The 22,288-nt window shown below is 40.9% G+C and overlaps 1 protein-coding gene across 4 annotated transcripts in view; it reads right to left on the reverse strand.

The window, feature by feature from the left end:
* Positions 1–3,798: 3,798 nt before the first annotated feature.
* ERCC6L2 (ERCC excision repair 6 like 2) overlaps positions 3,799–22,288 on the reverse strand; it is a 137,118-nt gene continuing 118,628 nt past the window's right edge. For 2 of the 4 annotated variants that reach the window (XM_047829807.1, XM_047829808.1), the window contains 2 exons: positions 15,815–15,996; positions 6,901–9,267 (listed from right to left, as the gene is read on the reverse strand). In XM_047829807.1, coding sequence (XP_047685763.1) covers positions 8,295–9,267; positions 15,815–15,996 — 1,155 coding nt within the window. In that variant the 3' untranslated portion in view covers positions 6,901–8,294. Of the gene's footprint in view, positions 6,044–6,900; positions 9,268–10,696; positions 11,158–15,814; positions 15,997–22,288 lie in introns of those variants that run through there. The other 2 variants (XM_047829810.1, XM_047829809.1) reach the window with 2 other exon arrangements.

A 22,288-nucleotide genomic window follows, 5' to 3' on the forward strand; every position in this document is an offset into this window, starting at 1 on the left:
TTTCTTCTTCTACAAAGCAGAGATAGAAATAATACCTGATAATACCTACCCGGAAGGATTGTTGGCAGTTGAATGAGAATATCCACCTGAAGTGTTTAACAACGACGTGTATATAGGAAGTCTTGCTCAATAAACGTGAGCCGAAGCCCTCAGTTTTTATTCCCCAGCCCAAGCATGCTTAACCTGACTAACAGGGGAAACATGAGGTTTACAATCACCGAGGTCCCTGTGTGCTTTAACACGCTTTGGGGGGAAATTGGTGTTGAAAATAGATTAGTAAGGGGAAGAGGCTGAAGACTAGAAATCCAGGGAGAAGTCTGCAGGTATCCAGACGGAAGGTGGAGGGGCGGGAACTCGGGCCCTTGGCCGCAGGATTCGGGAAATATTTTGGAGAAATTCTCTCTAGGACTTGATAACAGGCTGTGAACGGGCACTTGGCCGAGGGCACCGGCTTTGCTGGCGGGAGGAAGGTTGGAAGGTAGGGAGGCGGCTGCGGGGCAGATCTTAAAGGTGTGGGAAGGAGACCGGCGGCTTGGGACTGGAAGCTGAAACAGCAGGCCCGGAGGCGGCGGTGAGTGCCGGGGTGGGGTTCGGGCTGGAGTCGGGGGACGGGGTGCCGGTTCCCGAGTGCAGCTGGCGCTCGTCTAGGTGCAGTGTGCGTAGGCGCTAAGCCCGATTTCCAACTCCGACAGTCAGCTGCGCGGCAGTCGGGCGGGCGTGGCGGAGCCGCAGGGGGCACTCGGCGACCCAGCGCTGGGGACCGGCCGGGAGTTTCCCGCTTCCCGCTCCTTCTCTCCCTTTCTCCGCCCCTCGCCGGGCACAGGGCTCCCATTCCTCCCAGGCCCCGGAGCCTCCGCCCTCCGGCTTCCCATGACCTCAGTTAGACGCTCTCGGGATCAAGTTCAGGCTGGTTTTCCAGCGGGCCGCGGGCCAGACCGCAGAAACCGCCGCCGTTCACACCCGGCGGCCGCGCGCCTCCCGCGGCCAGGGCGGGTCCGACACGGGCGGCGGGGGACGGACCTCTGGGCTCGGCCCCCAGCCCCGGCGGCGGCTGGTCGAGGGGCTCGCCTTTCACTACCCGCTCAGTTCTAACCCGGCGGGGCCCGAGGGGTCTGCGCGTGGGGGAGATACGCCTCTGTGCGCCGCTAACTGGGGTGGGTGGGCCTGCAGGAACTCGCGCCCACCTCCTGTCCGGGCTCCCGCCGCCCCCGTCCACTGCTAGTCACGGCCCACCCCCACCCCCACCCCCAGCCACTGCAGGCCCCGGTCCACCCCGAGTCCCAGCCACCGCGAGCCCGAGATTTCCGCACCCCCACCCGCCGCCGCTCCCCGCCCACCTCCAACCAGCGATCCTTCCTCCCTCCCCAACACTAGCCGGGATTCTCCGCTCCGCTCCCCGAAAGCCCAGGATCCCTTTCCACCTCAAGCCCCTCGCGAGCCGGGATTGCCGCCCCCACGCCACACAGCCTACCGCAAGCCCAGGAGTTCCCCCTTCCACAAGCCCACTGCAAACTAAGGGTCACTTCCCCTCCACCCCAGGCTCCACGCAGGTCCAGGATCTCTCCCCGCAATCCGCGAGCCATCGCAAGTCTGAGATCTCCCTCCAAGATCTCGCTCACCACAAACTTGGGAACCCTTGCCCCGCCCCCCCGCCAGTTTTGGATCTCTTCCCATCCGTAGCCCTTTAAAAGCCCCGTATACCCCTGACCCCGCTTGCTACCCCCCCCGCCCCCCCCCCCCCCCCGCCCGCGGGATTCCAAGCCCGGTCCAGTGCCCCAGACCTGGGGAGGGGGTTGGGTATTATCACGCGCGGCACACTCTCCCAAGCTCAAGGGGGAGGCAGGACCCCACAAAGGGCTGCCCCTCCTCCCAGCCTCACGTTTCGCGGGGCACAAGCCTCCAGGCGCGACTGGGAACGGCAGCCGGCCACCCAGGGCTTCCTACGAACCCTAGAACTTAGGACTTTCCCGAGGTTTTCGGCTAACAGCAGATAACGCGCCCTGGAGGCGCAAGCCCCTGGAGTCTGCTTTCATGTTTTCCATCACTACAGCCAGAGCGTAACTTAATTAGCTTCTCCTTTCCCCAAACGGAGAAAATGAACCTGATTCGGAGGAGCAGATTGTCTCCTCGGCCTGGGTGCGATGAATCCCGGGCTCGGGTGTTGAGGCCCCGCAGCCCGGGTTTCCAGCGAAGATTCTCAGCGGCGGTGGGTGGCCTTCTGGAAACTTCAAACGGCTTTACTTTATTTGACACAATTTCTACACATAGGCACCCTCTAATATTTGCCTGCGAGGCGGTGGGGTTGGAGGGAGGCGGGACCCGGGGCGAGGCGGACCCTCCCGGGAAAGGAACGCAGGCCGAGGGGGCAGGGCGCGGCGCACCCTCCGCGCCCAGTGCGGGGTCCGGCCCCGCAGAGCGGCAGCTGCGCGGCTCCCGGGGCCGACCCCGCACTGCAGTCAGTCACACGCGCGAGAGGAAAGGCCAAAGAGCTCCCCTTGCCCGGACTCTGGAGGTGCTCCAGGGCCGGACTCCCGCGGGAAGCGCTGTCCCAGACATTCAGAGCACTTCCAGTTAAACTCCCTCCCTCTCCTCCCGCCGCCTGTTTCTCGCTCTCCTTTGGCACTTGTGTCTCCCGCTCCTTTGCGTAAGTTGGAGGTTAGGTTAATCAGAAGCGTTTTTATGTTTGGCCAATCCCAAACTCAAACTTCTCTGCAAGGCGCACATTCCTTGTCATTTGGCCTTTTAAAGTGCAGGGGAGACTGGAGGAAGTGATGCTCTGGCCTTCTCATTCTTTCAGGCTTGGCCCCCAGCCTATCCCCAGAATTTGGGGTGACCTTTTCTAATCACTCTAGCCCAAGCAGGTTTCTTCTCCCTCTTTTGGACTCTGGAAGCCACCTTGTTTCCAGCAGCCAGAAAGCACACATCATTTTGTACTTGGGTTCCTTGGTGGCTCTTTCCTTTTACCCACAGATCTGCTCCTCCACTCCAACATGCCCTAGCACACTGCCATGCCCTAAGGTGTCTTTTAGGAGTTGTTGTACCTTTCAGGGCAATGTGGCAGCTCCGGGCCATTTCAGGAGGTCCCTGGCACCCTTGCAGGGCTATTTTCGACTTCTCTAGGCAGGTTAGTGAACTACTGCCCCTGGAAAGGACTTGCCTGGTGATCTGACTTCTGGAGGGTCCTGGGTTTGACATTCAGTATTCCTCCCACCTCACTCAACCTGCTCAACTTTGCTGCTGGCATTTCCCTTGGTGTGTGTGTGGGGGGGGGGGGGGGGGGTGAGGGGAATGAGGGAGTGAAGAGGTTTGAGTAGGATGAGGTGTTTGGGGGAGAGCAGGGAAAGCTGATTTAGTGGGGGAAGCTATGAAGTGGCTGGACAGGGGACTGAGGCTCCACAACACTGGTGAGTGGGATGCTGGGGAGAGGGGGTGGACTTGGGAGTCAGGGACTGACCTGAAAGGATGGGGGGGGGGGGCTTTGCCAGGCAGCACTAAAGGGAGACTACTTAAGGCGTTGGCAATGGGGAGAGAGGACAGTGAGTGCTGGCTGCAGAGAAAGAGTCAACTATTGGAAGAATAGGGAAGGCACTGGCAAGTGGGTGGGTGGCAGGATGGGGCCAGTGGGCATCCTCTGATCATGTGAAATCAGTTCTCAAGGAGCATGTGTTGGCATTTATGTTTTGAAAAATTACAAAACATCTTGTTTTGTTCTTGTTCTTATCAATGCTTTTATAGTTTTAGGAAAGAAAGAAATTATGAATTAGCTGTTATGAACCTTCTTTTGGAAGTCTTTCAGTCCAGAAGCATGTATCACTTTACAAAAAAATAAAATCAAAGTTAAAAGATATATGGGGGGGGGGACTAATTCATATTTTGATAGGATGACTCACTAGAATTTTCTTAGAAACATATAAGACATTTAGAGATGCATACTTTCCCCCTTGTTTACATGAGTGAAAACATTATACAGTGAGTTAGTTATTTCTTTCAACAAGGGGCCCATTTAGTTAACTGAAAAGATGTCTGTAGAAAGAGGCATTCTTGATTTTTAACCATGAGAGACAGCAGTACAAAACCAAGAATGTCAGTTGGGCATTATCTGTGTCAGTGACAGAAAGGCATCAAACTCCCATAATTAAGACTAAATTTTCAAATTCAGGGGATAAATATAACCACTTCAATTGGTTAACCTACAGCAAAGCAAATAAAGTACATATTAGAAAGCTGAAAAACAATGCCAACGATAACTTTGGGTCTTGAAAAAGAACAGTGTGGCTCCATGATGATCTCTGGTGTATGTCCATGGGTGAGGGGGCTCACTGAGAATGTCAGATAGGTGAGTCCTGCCCAGTGACAGACTCAGACATCATATCATAGTGTGAAACTTAAAAAAAAAACCAAATAGGTGCTTGTGTTGACCCCTAAACCTCCTGCACTAGAATCTCTTGGGGATGCACTTGGGCACCTATGTATGGAAAAGCCTCTGCAGGTGGCTCTGACCTGCCACTTTGGGCTGGGAACCACACAGCCTCTGACTTTCTTGAGAGGGAGGGTCAGTCTGAGTCTTTCCCCTGAAGGGCAGACAAAACACCCAAAGGGCTGTTTTTATATTTAAAACTCTGTAAGACCTTGTGAGGCAAGACAGCCCTCCTGTGGTTGCCCATTAACAGAGAAAAAGTGTGTTCTTCCCACCTGCCATAAACACCACATGAAGCCAGCACTGAGTATGTGTATGTGTGTGTGTGTGTGGGGGGGGGGGGGGGGGTTGGGTAGTGCACAAGGCTGTCACCCTGAGCAAATGCATGTCACTAGTGACAAGATGTGTTTCTGAACTTATGAGTCTTCTCTTTAAGGCTCCCAGAGGCACTGGGTAGAGGATGCTTTGCAAAAGCAGGTGGGGATGGAACTGGGGAATGAGATTACATCAATGATAACCCAGTGAGAATTAGGTGAGGGCTTAACAGGTGCCCTGCATGCTGGGCTCTTTGAAGGCAGAGCCATCATACAGGATCTTATAGATTCACTGGCATCCTTGGTGGGTCCTAGACCTACTGTTACCTGGACTTATGACATTGGTAGTAGCCATGGAGGTCTATTCATGAACTTTGAAGCAGGCAGTTATTATATTCTTAACGATTTTATAGACTAGTAAATGTCGAATAAAACTTTTGGGTACTGACATATGGTTATCAACTTTTATATCAAGTAAGGACAATGAAAAAGACTGAAAATTACGATCTACCATCATTTCATACAAAGAAGACAATTTTAATATCATAAAGGAAGGATAACTTCAGAATTTAAAAACTGCACACACTGAATTTTTAAACTATACTGCCCTTGGCTTTCTCATTTTGTGTGGACTGGGGAAAAGTTTATCACCAAACTCCGCTCTGCAAAGTGAGGCTCCATTGTCTTGAACACTTAGGGGCAGCCACACTGCTTGCAGATGATGTTAATTTACTCTGAGAAGTGGTTTCAGGGCTTTAAGGGAAACCTAAGGAATTCAAGTGCAAAAGTCTCTCAGTATTTTGCCTCAGTTTCCAATAGAGTGCTTTAAAAACAAGTAAGCAAAACAGACTATGGCAAATAAAATCTTGGAAACCTGAAGTTGGAAGGTTTTTTAGTAGTGATATGGTCCATGTGGGGTTTTTGTTGGTAAGTTTATTTATTTTGAGAGAGGGAGAGAGAGAGGGAGAGAGCACAAACAGGGGAGGGGCAGAGAGAGGGGGAGAGAGAGAATATACCAAGCTGGCTCTGAGCTGGCAGCCCAGAGCCCAATCAGGGCTTGAACTTACAAAACCATGAGATCATGACCTGAGCCCAAACCAGGAGTCAGAAGCTGAAGTGCCTGAACCACCCAGGTGCCCCTGGGCAGGATTCTTATTGTCAGCCCTTCATAGTGTCTGTTCCCAGATTCATCAATGGTTTCTCCAACTCCTCCTACTGTTCCAGTGCAGGGAAAGTCAACCCTTACAGTTTCTCTCCTGGAACTCTGGCTCCTCTTCATACCGGACCCTGTACTCTGCTTGACACACTGTGCCTGCATGAAAATAATGACATATTTCACTGATAACTGCTGAAAACTAATTTTTAAATTCCAGGTCTGTATTTTTGCTTCCATTTTGACTTTTACTGATAAAAATATCTTTAATTGTATTTCATTATATTGTGTGAATATCATTTTATGACTTGAAAGTCATTATATTAAATTTTTTTTTGAAGTTTATTTTTGAGACAGAGTGTGAGCGGGGCAGGGGCAGAAAGAGAGAGAGAGAGAAAGTGAGAAAGAGGGGGGGGGGGGAGAGAGAGAGAGAGAGAGAGAGAGAGAGAGAAAGAATCTCAAGCAGGCTCTGCACCATCAGCACAGAGCCGATGCGGGGCTCGAACTCATGAAACTGTGAGATCATGCCCTGAGCCGAAACCAAGAGTTGGATGCTTAACCAACTGAGCCCCCCAGGCACCCCTATATTAAAAAATGTAAAAGCATTTTATTTTATGAAAGGCCCACCTTCATTAAAAGTGGTATAAAAGCTGAGATGAAGGGGCATCTACTCGCTTATCCAACCTCCTCCCAACAGCTAGTCCCACAGCAGGCTGACAGCATTTCTATGTCAAGTCTACCACAGACTACACAACACATTCATTTTGTAGCAAGCACCTCAGTGGTGAAACTCAGCATCTGATAAATCTGAACACAACTCAGCTGCAAGTAGGAAAAAAAAAAAGATTAATCTAAAACAATGATTTGCAAGCTGTGATTTTCAATCATTAATGGGTTGTAAAATCAATTCAGTGGGTTATGAGAGCATTAAAAACCACACATACACAAGAGCCAAAAGAGCAAATTCCTACGCATCTTTTCTAGATCAAAGTACAACTGCATGCCTTACAGGTAAATACTCTTCCATAAACATTTTATTTCATCACATATATACTAGGTCATGACATAAAATATACTTCACAGCCCTCAACCACATCACATTGAAAAACATATTTGGTTATTCAGTCTCTTAAAAGATTTCTTTGTTTCTTTGGTTTCGTTTTGTTTTGTTTTTCCCATTTCTGAGCCATGGCTCCCCACTGCAATGGCTGGGTACTCTGAAGCTCTCCCCGCTCAACACAACAACAATTTACGGTGCTCTTAGTACCACCATTTCCTGGTTCACTGCTATTTTCTATTTTTCCTCCTCTATTTTTCCACAGCTCCAGGAGCTCAACTTAAGGGAATTACCACTGGGCATCTGAATGTGGATCAGGTCCCTGCTGCCATGTGCCAGGCATGATGCCAGGGGCTCTACACACATGACTCTTTACAGATATGGTTCCTTATCTTTCACCCATAGCAGTATCTCACCTATCCCTCTCGAGGCACTGGCACAGGACACATAGGGACTGAGTGAATGTTTCCACGTAAATGAACTCAACAATAAGCACATTCTGTTGATTGTAAACCACATAAATTCAATTCAGCAAAAGAGAATAGTTTCAAATAAAATGTTTCCTCATTTCACCATACTTAATATGAAAGTACTATACAAAGCTTAATTTATATTGATTAAATCCTAATTGTTGTATAAAAAGTTGAGGCATTGGTGTTCTGTGGCTACTGGTAGTAGTTATATTACTTCGGTGTCATATCTCACATAGTATAGTTATACAACATTAACCCTTTGATTTTGAGCAGTTATAAACTTATTTTAACACAACATCATATATTCATTACTAGTTATTACCCTCACCTAAAATAATTTAGCAATAGTACATGATACTGAGGGAAAAGGAAAACAGTTAATACTTTTCTAAATGCTAGTAAGAAAGAAACACATCAATGCACACCTGATTTGGGGGATGACCATAACTCGGCCTATGACTTCAAATGGAATCTGGGAAAGTAAACCAAAGGTGTTTTTAAGCTGAAAGGACACAAATGTTGAGTTCAAACCCTTCATCTTTCATATTAGGCAGTATCTACACACGAAGGTAAATGACTTATCTACAGGCACATAATTACACAGTAAGAGAGATGTCCAAGGTCTCCTGATAACAAATCTAGACTTTTTCTATTTCATAACAGAGGTTCATACTATAATACAATCATATTTTTAAAAGATCAAATCAGATATCAAGGAAAACAAATCCATCATAACCTTTTAGGCTAAAAAAAACCCTAGAGCAAGAGTTTAATAAAAATGCATGACAGCTGTGTTCAAGATAACATAGTGTGGAATACAGTGTTGTAAACATGGATGGCAGAAGTTCATGGTTACAGTAATTCATTGTGTGTTTACGCATTAGTTTTGTGCATTAGTTGTGTTTTCATCTGTATCACTTAAGCTAAATTTTTTCCACAAAAATTTCTCATTTGATTTCCAAAGCGAAGTTTCCAGCTCCTCTTTCCTTTTGGAGGATGCGGCAAGGGGCACTTTTTCACATAGAGTCTCTATCACTGCCAAGTCAGTGAGTTTACTAAGGCTGTCGTCATTCTGTTCATTCAAGATGTCCCAGAAATCTTTTGGTCTCTGTTTTGCTTTTTCCATGGGCCCTGAAAGAACTTTCTTTGGCAGTTGTGTGGGACTGTTCCCATAACTATTAAAGAGGTCATCAAGAATAGATGTGTCGCCAAGTAAGCCTACCACAGAAGTGTTTCCTAACACTGGATTTTCTACCTTCTTGTTTTCCACTTTGAAAAGGGGTCCGTTTCTTGAAATGCCTGTTCTTGTTGGGTTTTGTTGCTCTTTCATAGTATTTTCTAATTTTTCTAACTCATATGTTTCAGACTTACTGTTCAGGGAACAGGATACTACAGTATCTTTGGATGCTTGGCTGTTTTTTCCATTGTCAGTCTCTTGGGTAGAGCTCATACGTGATTTGGTAGTCTCTCCGTCATTAGAAAGTACCTGTTCCCTATGGAAACCGTGATTTTGAAACTCAATGGATTTTTCTTTATATATTTTTGGGCTGCAAATTTGAGAAACTCTTTTGGGAGAATCTTTAAGTGCCAAAGTTGCAGAATCTGACAGCCCTTCTTTTATAAGAGATTCTGTTTTTTCAGATTTATTCCTGACTCTCTCTCTTTTCTGACAGGAAGTTTTAATGCATTCTGAAGCAAAATCCACAAAAAATTCTTTTACCTCCGGATACTGAGAAGCATAAAAGTCTTTTAGCATTTTCTGTCGTTCTTCTGATGTAGCATTAGTTATATTTTTAGCAAATTCCTTTACAGAAGGCAAGTTAAAATAAGAAGCCATTTCTTCAAATTGTTTTCTGAAGATTTAATGAACAAAACCAGTAGTTATTTTTATTATTTTATTTTTAAAGAACTCACCATCAGTGATATTAAAAAAAGACACAAAGCAATGTTCAGTTGATCCCTGAACAACACAGGTGTTAGGTTTCCCTGTGTAGTCAAAAATCTGAATATAACTTTTGACTTTTCCCCAAATTAGCCTACTGTTGACCAGAAGCCTTGATAATGTAGAGAGTCAATTAATACATATTTTGCATGTTACATATATTATATATACTGTATCCTTACAATAAAGTAAGCTAGAGAAAAGAAAATGTTGTTGAGAAAATCACAAGGAAGAAAAAATATATTTGCAGTACTGTATTTACTGGAAAAAAATCTGCCAGTAAGTGGACCCACATAGTTCAAACCTGTGTTGTCCAAGGGTCAACTGTAATCTTATTGATTTAGTATATATTAACTTAATTCCATAATGAAAATGCATTTTACACTAGCAGAATGTGACCTCTTTCCTTATGCTAGTGAAAAAATTCTAGTTCATGAAATCACCAGCTTTTGAAGTTATTTTGATTTATACTATTAGGCATTTCCTGGGAATGATGGGATCCCAGCATGCTGCTCCTCCAGTCAGCCAACTTACGGCTGACATGAGAATCATAATTTATATAATCTGTCTGAAAATCTATATTGCATTCAAGTCCTATGAAATAAAATTGTCAAAAAAAGGTCTTAATGAAAAGAGAAAATTCTGAAAAGTAAAGGGATTTTTTCTTCTCTCCTTTTTTCCCTTCTTCCACAAATACAACAAAGAAATTTCATACAACTTTTTGATGGTCCTAAAGAAAAATTCTAAACTGATAAACCTAGATTCTTTCTTCCCCCAACTGGCCTGCCTTGAGTATAGACAGCTAAACTAAGAAATGAGATGTCATTTAAAGGAGTGAGTTTTACTCTTAGTATAAGATACTAACAAAAGCTGCTGTATGCATGTGTGAGAAAATGGACCTTCCAGAACCCTGGTAAGACAGAGGCAGAAAGATTGTTTCACAACCCTGGACACCAGACTGTGCTCCTTTCCCCAGGTGAGGGTGCTATGGACTGAACTGCAACACCCTCAAATTCATTATGGGCTTCAAAGCCCTAAACCGCAGTCTGACTATATGGAGATAGGGCCTTTAGAAGGTAATTAAGGTTAAATGAGGTCATAAGAAGCCATCGGAAATATCTTTCTCGGCCAAGAGAGGACACGATGAGGTCACCATCTGCAAGTCAGGAGAGCCCTCACCAGGAGCCAAATCAGCTGGCACCCTGATCTTCAACTTCCCAGGCTCTAGAACTGTGAGAAATAACTTTCTATTGTTTAAGCCCCAGTCTATAGTATTTTGCTATGGCAGATGGAGCAGACAAAGACAGAGGGTATTGCTTTGCTGATGCCGAGTTGGGCCATGAATCAGGAGAGCTCAGTGTTTGTAAACATTCTTTTAAAAAAAGCCAGATGGTGTTGTAACACATGATTAGAAGTCCCAAAGTTTTAGAATTATGTTTATATTTGATATAGTTCCTTAAAACATTCATTTATACATTCAACAAACATTTATAGACCCTCTATGTGTTAGGCACCATAGAGCTATACAGCAGTGAACAGCCAACCACCATATTCTTCAAGGAGTTTATAGTCAAGCTGGAGGAGACAGACACATGAAAACCAAACCAGAAGAGAGTGATAAATCCCACTACAGATGTAAATACAGGGCCCTGTGGGTTCCCACAGAAGGGGTACCTGAGCCAGTGATGGATCATGGGTAAGGTAGCAGGGAAGGCTTCTCTGGTGTCACCAGTCAGGCAAGGGTAAGTGAGGAAACCGTCCAGGGAATGGGGAACATGCACAGGCCCACTTCAGAGAGAACCTGGTACACAGAGGGGCAGGAGAAATTGCCAAGGAAGAGGCTGACTATCATGAAGGGTCTGTATGTCAATTTCAAAAGTTTGAATTTTATCCTGCACACACAACAGAGAATCCTGAGGGTAAAATAATGATTTATTTGTAATGTATGTAATTTGGAGCTTTAAAGCCACTATTATTTTGCTGCTCAGGCCAGGTTATGTCAAGTTTGTGTTTCCTGTGATTTTAGTGGCATCCATCGTGCATGCTCATGACTTTTGTGGCTTCAGATGAGCACCCTGCCTTCTAGTCCTCTTCACTGCACTGGTCCTCTTCACTGTTCCAAGTCCAGATATTATCTATGCCTGAGCAACAGCCACTCTTGCTGCCAAGAGAATATTTAATAACACAAATACAAGCTTCCAAATTTCTGTCCTGGAAATTGCCAATGTTCTTGTTGGAAAGCAACAAGCACGTTCTTAAAAGGTTCCAGTTTTTACTTCATATGAAGTAATGAGGTATTATTTTGTTTATTAATCATCTCCAAATCCATTTTCATGGCCTTTCTAATAAATATTTGTGCTGCGAAGATTAAGTTATTGGCAAAGTTACAGGCTGATGTCTTATTTATCCAAGACTTGGTGGTGTCTCAGCAGCTGCCAGAATACTTCACCTTTGCTGTGCTGACCTCACTCAGAATCTTACAATTCTGTCCCTTTTGGGAGGAGAGCTTCTGACCCCACGTTATACCAGTAGTATGCAAGTAAATTAGGCTGGGAGGTTGTCCTTTACAGGATGAATATGATTGATTATAATTCATTTTATTTTTGCCTTCTAACTTGCTTTCATAATTCTTGGTCTTTAAAAGAATTTTCTCTAAGTATTTAAGGAAGGTACACCCAGGAGGTATAAACTAGCCACTTTGTAAGGAAAATTTAATAAACTAAAGTAGACGCTCATAAGTCACTAGAAGAAAGAAAAAAAAAAAAGGAAATCAAAGACAGGTATATTTTAGCAAATATATCCAGAGTAGTTGTGTGTCATGTATATAATTCAAGTTCTCTCCCCTTTTCATGAGAACTGAGGGAAAATGGTGGGACACAGCTAAGTCATCTTCTCTTTGCCTGAGCTTTCTTAAGTGAAGGGAGAACTGAAACTTCATTCCGATGACCTGACGGCCATAGCTGGTACGGATTCGTGATTCTCATAAAAGAGGATGATTAGTGGGAAAGATGTGTCAGCAGTTCTGACATCGATCCCTAGGTCAGAGGTTGGCATTCTAACATTAGTCTTTCACTTAGCCTACAGCATTTATTCCCTGGGATGGGCAGAGAAGAAAGTGAGAGAAGAAAAATCTAATCATTTGTTAATAGTTTTATTTTTATATACAGTGCTAACGGAGATAAAGACACTTGTGCTCTTTAAAAACTGGTAAAATCCATTATGGTCTGCCTCTGAACAAAATAATTGCCCAAAGCAAATTACTCCAAATTTGCCCAGAATCATCATTGTAAGTCTATTTATGAGGAGAGATGCTACTGTAGCATGTAGGGTGTTTGCCTTTCTGGGCAATGGTGGGTAGCTGAGAGCCACACTCTAGCCTACCACACCAGCACCCAAGGGCTGAGGAGCTACCAAACCCGTGAGGAAAGAATTTGGAACAGGGAGAACCATCACCATTTGCCCATTGTCTGCAGAGGCCTTCAGGGTCAATTCAACCATGCCTTTCATCCCTGCTTAGCTCAGTCACTACTCCTCTGTCACCTGTAACCCCAGGCCTTTTCCTGGTCCTAGTCTCTTCCTCCCCAATCTAATAGAATCCCTCAGCCTTCCAGACCATTCCTCAGCCCCTGGAATGAGGCTATGCTCTACCAACTCCCTTGTTCTCCTCCCCAGATGGTCCCTCTATCCCCTCATGATGCCACCTCTTCCCATACGGCCCTCACAAGATAAGGCTCTTATACCTCACATCTTAAACCTCAGGGTTCATGCTTCACATGCTGCTTCCAGACCATTTTTTTTTCTTAAAGATTCCTTTCCCTTTTGCAGGTTTATGCTATCCTGCTAATCCATTCTTTCCCTCAATTTGTCAACTGACAAATTTGTCAGTTGCTTCCTCCAGGTGACTGAACTCATGATCAATCCTGTTTCCTTTCCCATCTCCTGCCATCACTCTTGACAACACCAACATCCATGTGGATGGCCCATGTAACTCCAACTCCCAGCCCACCAATTTCTTTACCACCATCCCCCACTCCCCAAGACTCAACAGGATGTCAGGTCCCTATTCCTAAGGACATATACTGCCATTGTCATTACCATTAATTGCACAACCTGCAAATCCCTGAATTTAGTCACCTCATAATCCAGCTCAACTGTTTAATTCCCCCATGACAACAATGCTAGAAGATACTTCTAACCTCATCAAGCCTCCCCTTGTTTAGCTTAGGTTCGACTTTATAATTACTCCTTTGCAAACATCTTTCAGCTTCTTTGCTTGTCTCTCCCTCCATTCTAACCCCTGATAAAACCCAGCCATCTCCCTATTCTGTGTCTGTAACTGAGCAATTGAAGCCTGGCTGAACAAAGTCTGCACAACTGCATGGATGCTTTTACTGGAATTACTCTCCAACAGGGACTTAACATGACCCATGAATTCTAGTCTCACCAAGCTTGCTGTTCTAATTGATAAATGATTTATTTCATGACTTTTCTCTCCTGAAATTTCTCTCCCTCTGATTTGATACTTTAATTCTCAGTTAATTGAGAAAATATCGCATCTATGCCCATCTTCCATCCCTCCTCTTCTGATGCCTCTCAAAGGCTAGACCTTCTTCAGTAGTCTGGATCCCACCCTCTCCTGCTCTGCAGGACTTCTGTTACCACTTCTCCAGCATGATATCTTTTTTTCCATATTGGTTTTTTCCCTCAACACACAAATAGGTTCTATTGTCTTCCCAACTTAAAAAAATTTACCTTTGCACAATGCCCTCCAACTACCGCAACTTTTCACACTCACAGAGCAGTCTCAAGATCTGCCCATCCCCTGCTTCCCACCTCACCCCGAGTCTGCCTAGGGATTTGTAGACTGCTCACATCAAGGCAGCCAATGAGTTCTCCTGCCAGTTCTGGAAGGCACTTTTCCACTTCATCTGATTCTGGTTCTCAGCAGCATTTAATAAAATGAAGTGCTTCCTCCATTTTGAAATTTTCACTCTTCTTGGACTTCAGGACCTTATAGTGTGCCTCCTACCCAGCAGGCCACTTTCCCCTTAAGGCTCAGTCCTAGCTTCTCTTCTGTCTGTGCTGGGTTCCTAGGCTGTTCACATAACCTGTGGCTCTAAAACCATTTAAAATCTCAATGCTGATGACTTCCACATTTAGATCTTTAGTCCCCAAATCCTATTTCCATAGAACCTCAAATTTAATACAAGCAAAAGAGAACTCTTGATTTTTTTTCAGTCCAAACTCCTAGTTTTTCCCATTTTAGTAAATCCAGTCTGTTGCTCCATGGAAAAGTTAAGAGTAGCTTGTTTTCTCTCTTTCCCAACAACCAGTCCATACCAAACTGAATTCATCCACCAAACTCTATCTCCATGGGAACCACTCTACCGTAAACCACCATTGGCTAGTTCCTTATGGTCTTCCCTAGTCTGCTCTCTTCCACAAAGAAACTAGAACAATCTTTGAGAAACATACATCAGATCATGTTCATGCCTCAATAGCTTTGACACACCTGGGACAAAATCCAAACTCTTATCCACAACCTACAGGGCTTTGCATGCTCCAGCCCCATCTATGTCTTGGCCTTCAGCTCATGTCTTTCTGCTTGGTTTATTATGCACTAAGTACACTAGTCTTCTCTCAGTTCCTTGAGCACATCAAACCTCTTTGCTCCCTAGGGATGTCCTTAACCTAGTTCTTTGCCTGGTTATCCCTCAGGTCTCAGATGCCAACTCTGTTGCGAGGTCTTACTCTCTACCCAATAGAAAGCCATTGGCCCCCCTCCAGATCACCTTATTCTCTACCAACCAGGCCTGTCCACTTCTTTCCTATAATACACCATTTTATAGTTATTTATAATTTTTTTTTTTTTACTTTTGAAAGTTTCATGGTTTAACTCTCACTGCGCTGTAAACTCTGTCTTTTTTTTTTTTTTAATTTTTTTTCAACGTTTTTTATTTCATTTTTGGGACAGAGAGAGACAGAGCATGAACGGGGGAGGGGCAGAGAGAGAGGGAGACACAGAATCGGAAACAGGCTCCAGGCTCCGAGCCATCAGCCCAGAGCCTGACGCGGGGCTCGAACCCACGGACCGCGAGATCGTGACCTGGCTGAAGTCGGACGCTTAACCGACTGCGCCACCCAGGCGCCCCAACTCTGTCCTTTTTTATCCTGTCTGTGTGAAACCTAGCACAATGCCTGAGTGCATATTAGGTACTCAATATTCAAAGAGTAAATAAAATGCAATTGTTTCATTTATCCATATAAAATGATTTCATTTTTTTATCAATTGAGGGATTAGCTTTCTAAAAACATCTAAAACATTTTGAATTTATTTTTTGAAGTATACAAATTCAGCTGCCAAGTATGGTTAAGATTCAAATTATTTGTGTATTTTATTAAGTAGCTATATTTCTTTTGAGAATAATTTTTAAAGTCCAGTGTTGCTATACACATACCTGCGGATCCCTTTTGGCGTTTCTCCAATTATAAAGGTGGTCTGGTCTGTGCGGTAGACTTTTTTCTTCTTTTGGCTTACAGGGTGTGAAATGTAAAGGGGAAATGAAATGTTTCCTTCACTTAGTTGTTGGTCTTTCTTTGAAAGTGTCAATATATCTGTCTTCATTTTTTCTTTATGTGTCTGGAAAGAGAAGGAATGCAAAACCTAAGTCTGAAAAAATAGTCATTTTTGGTCAAATGAGGAGATGGCCTTATTTTTTCCAAAACCTCTTTATAATCAAGTATATCATATTCTCTAGTTGATAACAATATGAGAGATGTTAGTTAACTTAGATTTTTAAAAAGAAGATACAGGAATAAGTTACTTTTATATATTACTTTTATATATTTCATAAATATATATTTATATTTTGTATATTTTATAGAAATATAAACATTTATATTTATAAAATAAACATTTCATACAAATATATATTTATATATTTTATATATTTCATAAATATATTTTATAAATATATATATTTATATAAATATATATATTTATATTTTATATATTTATGAAATATATAAAAGTAATGCCAATACTATGATGTTTCCATGGTGTCCATCATTTAAAATATATGTTACAGAATATATCTTTCTTAAAGATATAATAAAAGTAATAGCAATAATATGATGCCTTCATTGTCAAGTTTGTTGGGATATTATATACATGCTGATATCCACAATCCTAAATGAGAATAAAAATTAATGATTATAAAAATAATGGCATAAAAACGAGATATTTAAAATTCTTAAATCAGTAATTTCCCTCAATATTATTAATCAGATTTTTGTTATTTAATTTTACATAAGTAGCTAAACTTTAAAATAATAACAATATTTATGTGATAATTAAATAAGAAACCATTTTCATAAACCCTACCTTTTAATCTCTACTAGATTGCCAGAATATTTAGTGATTTTAAGATGCTAACTACAGTTGGTTGACACTATATATAGAATTATATTTATTTTACAGACTATACTTGTTGCTTGTCTAACATAAATTGTTAAAAACACTGAGTCAAGAAAAAAATAATTTTAATTATTGGTTCCAATTTCCCTGAGAAGATGGTACAGTGAATACATGGAAAGCCCTACCCCACTCCAAAATGAGAAGACTAGATACAATTTGATAACAACAACAAAATTACATTTGAGCTCAGAAGTGAGAAAGGTAAATCTCTAGGTGCCAAAAACAAATAAGTGGTGAATAGGAGCTGATGCTCAGCAGTCCAGAGTTAGGGCCTTAAGTTATAGTTTACTAGACCCCATGTATAGAGGGGAGATGGAAATGACTGAACTCCTGCATTAAAAAACAAACAAACCAAAAACACAGTAGGAATTAAGAGGCTATCCAGTTTGCAAATTAAAGCTAGGAAAGTCCAAACTGGGAACACAGAAGAGAAGCAGGCTACCTTCCTATTCTAGATAGGAAGAATCACTGGAATGCCCAGCCTGTGCCATTTGTGGAATCTGATTTTGTAGCACCTGGGTGGAATGGAAAATCTAAGCTAAAAACCAACATAAAAAACTGGTCCAGAATCAGTGAAAACCATAGATCTCAATGAGGAGTGAATATAAAAATATACCATGGGAAGATTTCTATAATCCAGAGAATGCTTTTGATTCTGATGGGTGGTGGTGGCGGGGGGGGGGGGGGGGTGGGTTTGGGCAAAAATTATGAAGAATATATAAAACCCACCACCATGAAAATAGGCAGAAGCAACAAGTGTGAGAATATGTATCTGAGGAATTATAGATAACAAAGCAATCTGCAAGAGACTTTAAATCATTAGCAAGTCCAGAAAGATAAAGGAAAGAATAGAATATACTAGGGCTGGTATTATATAGACAGATCTGAAAGAGCCAAACACAAACTCTAAAAAGGAAATGTGGTTTTGAAATAAAAAATAGAGATAGGAACAAACTCAAAACATGGGTTAAGCAGCAGACTAAACAGTCTTACAATGATAGTTGATAAAGTGGTAGAGAAAGAAGACATGGCAGAAGACATACCAAAGTTTGTAAAATATTAGAAGGTAAGAACAGAGAAAACAGAAGAGATAATATAAAGACATAATGGCAGGTAACTGAAGAAGGCATGAATCCTCAAACTAAAAAGGGAAAGCAAATCTCTCGTGGGAAAAATAAAAATAAATCTGTACTTTGTTATATCACAGAGAATATCTTAAAAACTGCCAGAAAGAAAAAACAAGATATCCCACAAAGAAATGACAATCAACCTGAAGACAGACTTCTCATGAATACCACCACCACCAGAAGACAATACCTTCTACATGCAGACAGGAAAAAAATATATAAACTTAGAATTCTATACCCAGTTAAACTATCTTTAAAGAATTCTTTTTTTCAGACATACATACAGGAGTTTGCTAGACACAGATTCTTGCTGATGACATAATTATTTTTCTTTTACAGGAGTTCAATGGGATTGAAATGGCACATATAAATGAATGTGTGTAGGGAAGAGTTTTTCATTCCACAAATATTTACTGAGCACTTGTTATCTTCATGTCACCATGCTATGCATTTGAGAACAAAAATATTTACATATACAAAGAGGCCTTTCCCTTAAGGGACTTAAAAATGACAAGCCAATTTTTAAATTTTAAGATGGAACATTTAGTTTTTTTTTTAAATAAATCACTTATCTCTTCAACTTATTATATTTAAATTCATTTTATTGAAATAAACTGAACATTGGATAACATGTAAGATATAACTGTATGCTTTATTTTATTTTATTTTATTTTATTTTATTTTATTTTATTTTATTTTATATTTTATAGTGATCTCTATCTAACATGGGTACCGAACTTATGACCCGAGACCAAGATTCACGTGCTCTACACAGCCAGCCAGGCACCCTGTAACTGTATGTTTTTTTAGTAGCAAACCATTTCTAATGAAAATAAATTGACTTCTTAAATATCTATTGTGACTCAGATGAACAAACATAAAATGCTGAAAGTCCTTTCCTTAAAGACATCATTTCTTGAATCTTAAAGCATCAACAAAGAGAGGAAAATGCTGACCTTTAAAGATAAATCTGTAAGAGATTTTTTTTTAAATTTTTTTTTTAACATTTATTTATTTTTGAGACAGAGAGAGACAGAGCATGAACAGGGGAGGGGCAGAGAGAGAGGGAGACACAGAATCTGAAACAGGCTCCAGGCTCTGAGCTGTCAGCACAGAGCCCGATGCGGGGCTCGAACTCATGGACCGTGAGATCATGACCTGAACCGAAGTCGGCCGCTTAACCGACTGAGCCACCCAGGTGCCCCAAATCTGTAAGAGATTTGACACACTTATTTTACCTCACAAGAAAACAGATGACTGTTATAAGTTTCTAATAAAAAGGCTCATCATCTTAAGATGATTCCCAAGAAATGATCTATTATTGTAAGGAGAGATGGTATGTTTACGTGAGGATAAGTGAAATAAACAGAAAAAGAAGGAACTGGGCCAACCAAGAACACTCCCTCCTCATATACTGCAATTTCTGAAGCCATGGAGAAATCATGCCAGACAATGGTAATTTTCAATAATTTACAGGATTACTCTTGGTCTTTCTGACTCTGGCAAAGCATTACAAAGCTCACATTTTGTGTGGATACATTTTTTTTTAAGTCAGTTTTATAAATTCTTCAGGAAAATTCAGCTTTTCAACACAGGTATCAAACAGGTGGATCTTTAATTTTGCCAAGAATTCTATATTTAAAAACTTGATTGTGTTAGATAATCACCCTATCCTTCATTAAAAACAAACAAAAAAAATCTATCTAGGTTCAGATAGGTTCATTTTAGTAGAGTACTTTGTACTGAAACAAGATTGTAAACAAAATTTTGTTTGTTAATTAACTTAATAAACATTTTAGTGGCCTTGTTACAAAGCTGGTTTCACTACTTTATAGTAAAATGGTATCCTTTACAATAGTGGATACAAGGAAAAAAGTTCCAAAGTTTAGTTCCAATTGCAGTGATAGTTATGCCATAAAGCAAAATTCAAGGCCTATGGCCAAGATGAAAAGTTTCCAGATTATGTGAATTGGACTCAAACTCATTCATTACCACTTATGTCAAAGCTGTGAAGTCATATGACACTGAGGCAACACAATGAAGTAGCAACAGTTATAAAGGCTCCAGTAATGAAAAGTTCAGTAAAAAAGACTGGATTAGAAATTTAAAAGACAATACTGTCCCTCCTTAACACTAGGAGAGAGGGTGAGGTTGCTTGCTAAAGAAACCAAAATAAATCCACTCCTCTTTCTGCTAAAGAGTAGAATGGCCAACAACTGGAATACTATGCCTGTATTTAAAAGGAAATTTTGCAACATGACCTGAATAAGAAAGAAATGCCAGTTTCTGCAAAAGCCCCTACCTGTTCCTAATGTTTTCTTAAAAAGTTTCTTCAAAACTATCCATCAAGATTTGCCTTGAGGAAGTACTTCTATATTCTGTGATTCTGATGAGTTTTCCGTCATATTACAATTTATGATTATAATAGTAAGGAAATATAAAGACAAGAACTTTGTACACTGTATTGTATAAATATTTCTGCTAAGTATTTTAGAAAGCTTGACACTATTAGAGTATAATTTATAACTTAGTAATTGTTACATTCATGATTATTTGCCTAAGTTATTGGGTATTGTTAGGTGTTTCTACTATAGTGTTTTTATGAAAAAAATCAAATTCAATTTGTGGAATCTTTATTAAAAATAAAATCTAGTAAGTGGTTTACCCCTAGGAAATGTAAAAATACAGTTAAAAATTCATTTGATGATGAGATTAGTTGAATGGAAATGGGACACTTAAGAAGCTGGATTTATCGGAGAATTCTGAAATAATCATTCTAATCTATGGGTGGTAATATGTCTTCCTCCTTTGGACATACACATACTATATGCAGCCATCAGTTGAGAACTGAAAAAGTAAAGGAAAAACTGTCCCCCTTCAGACCACAGTTAACCAGGGCTAAAAAGGTAAAAGATAGGCTATGTCTGATTATGGTAAATTCTAATCTCATTCATATAATTAAGAATTTAAACACATGATATGCTGTTTTTACAAAAATAATGATTTATTATTAAAACTAAAGTTCATAAATATAAAAATTGTTTAATTCAGTTAAAACATTAAGTATATATCATTTCTGTAAAGGATAATTGTTCTAATATATTTTGGCCAAAATAGTCTCCTCATCTATTCACAGTTAAATGCTTAACTTGGAAATGGCTCACTTCAAAGACTTTATGAATATCACCTTTGATTTAATTTTCATGAAGTTGTAAAATCATTATTGATTTTTCTGATTTGTCTGTAAATTGTGTTTGAAAATATATCATAAAAATTACTACTTAAAAATGTACAGGGGTGCTTGGGTGGCTGAAGCATCCAACTCTTGATTTCGGTTCAGGTCATGATCTTACAGTTTGTGGGGTCATGCCCCTGTGTAGGGCTCTGCACTGACAGCACGGAACCTACTTAGGACTCTCTCTCTCTCTCTGCCCTTCCTTTGCTCATGTGCAAATATGCATGTGTGGGTGCACTCTCTCTCAAAAAAACAAAAACAAAAATATAAAAAATGTATTTTGTATACATGTATACATGTATGTATATTTTGTAAAAAATATAAAAAAATGTACAATGTATACATTCTAAAAAATAAAACCTATAATTATTTTAAATTATAAAAGATCTACATTAGGATTATAGTGAATAAGAGAGCACTTTTGTAGGGAAAAATTCCTTATTCTAGAGTAGCCCAAATGAATCCACAGTAGACCTAAGCAACTGTATATAATTCTGTATAATTTATTTCTTACTGAGAAGTTTTAGGTTTATGTTGGTTCTATGAGGAAATTTCCTTATCTTACTCATTGCTCTAAAGATCAATAGTAAGAAAGATTCAAATAACTTTTGATAATTCTCTTTTGCCTTTGAACCAAAATTCTGTGTTTCAAGGCATTAGATCTAAGCCAAGTTACGTTACTTTAAATGAAATAAGAGTTATTTTTTGAAAGGCAAAACTAAAAAGGAGATAAAGTATATATAGATTTTCAATATGAAAGTAAGAAAAAATAAAACTGACTCTTAAAAAGTTTAAAGATAGCAATCTTTACTGTCAATGGGCGGAGAAAAGAAAAAAAGAATATTCCTCTTACCTCACAGCCATATGATTACATTAGCATGTTTCTATTTGCTATGTAGGAAATCTATCTTTATGTACTAGGAAGCTTCACAGGGAATAGTGCAGAGAATGTTTAAGTTAAAAAAAAAAACAACAAAATTTTCTACTAACAGTCTTTGAGGTAAAAAAACAAAAAACAAAACAAAAAAAAACTTTGGAGGTAAATTACTGAAGAACTGCAGAGAGCACCTAGATAGGAATAGCAAGGAAATGA

The sequence above is a fragment of the Prionailurus viverrinus genome, chromosome D4, assembly GCF_022837055.1.
Source record: "Prionailurus viverrinus isolate Anna chromosome D4, UM_Priviv_1.0, whole genome shotgun sequence".
NCBI lineage: Eukaryota > Metazoa > Chordata > Mammalia > Carnivora > Felidae > Prionailurus > Prionailurus viverrinus.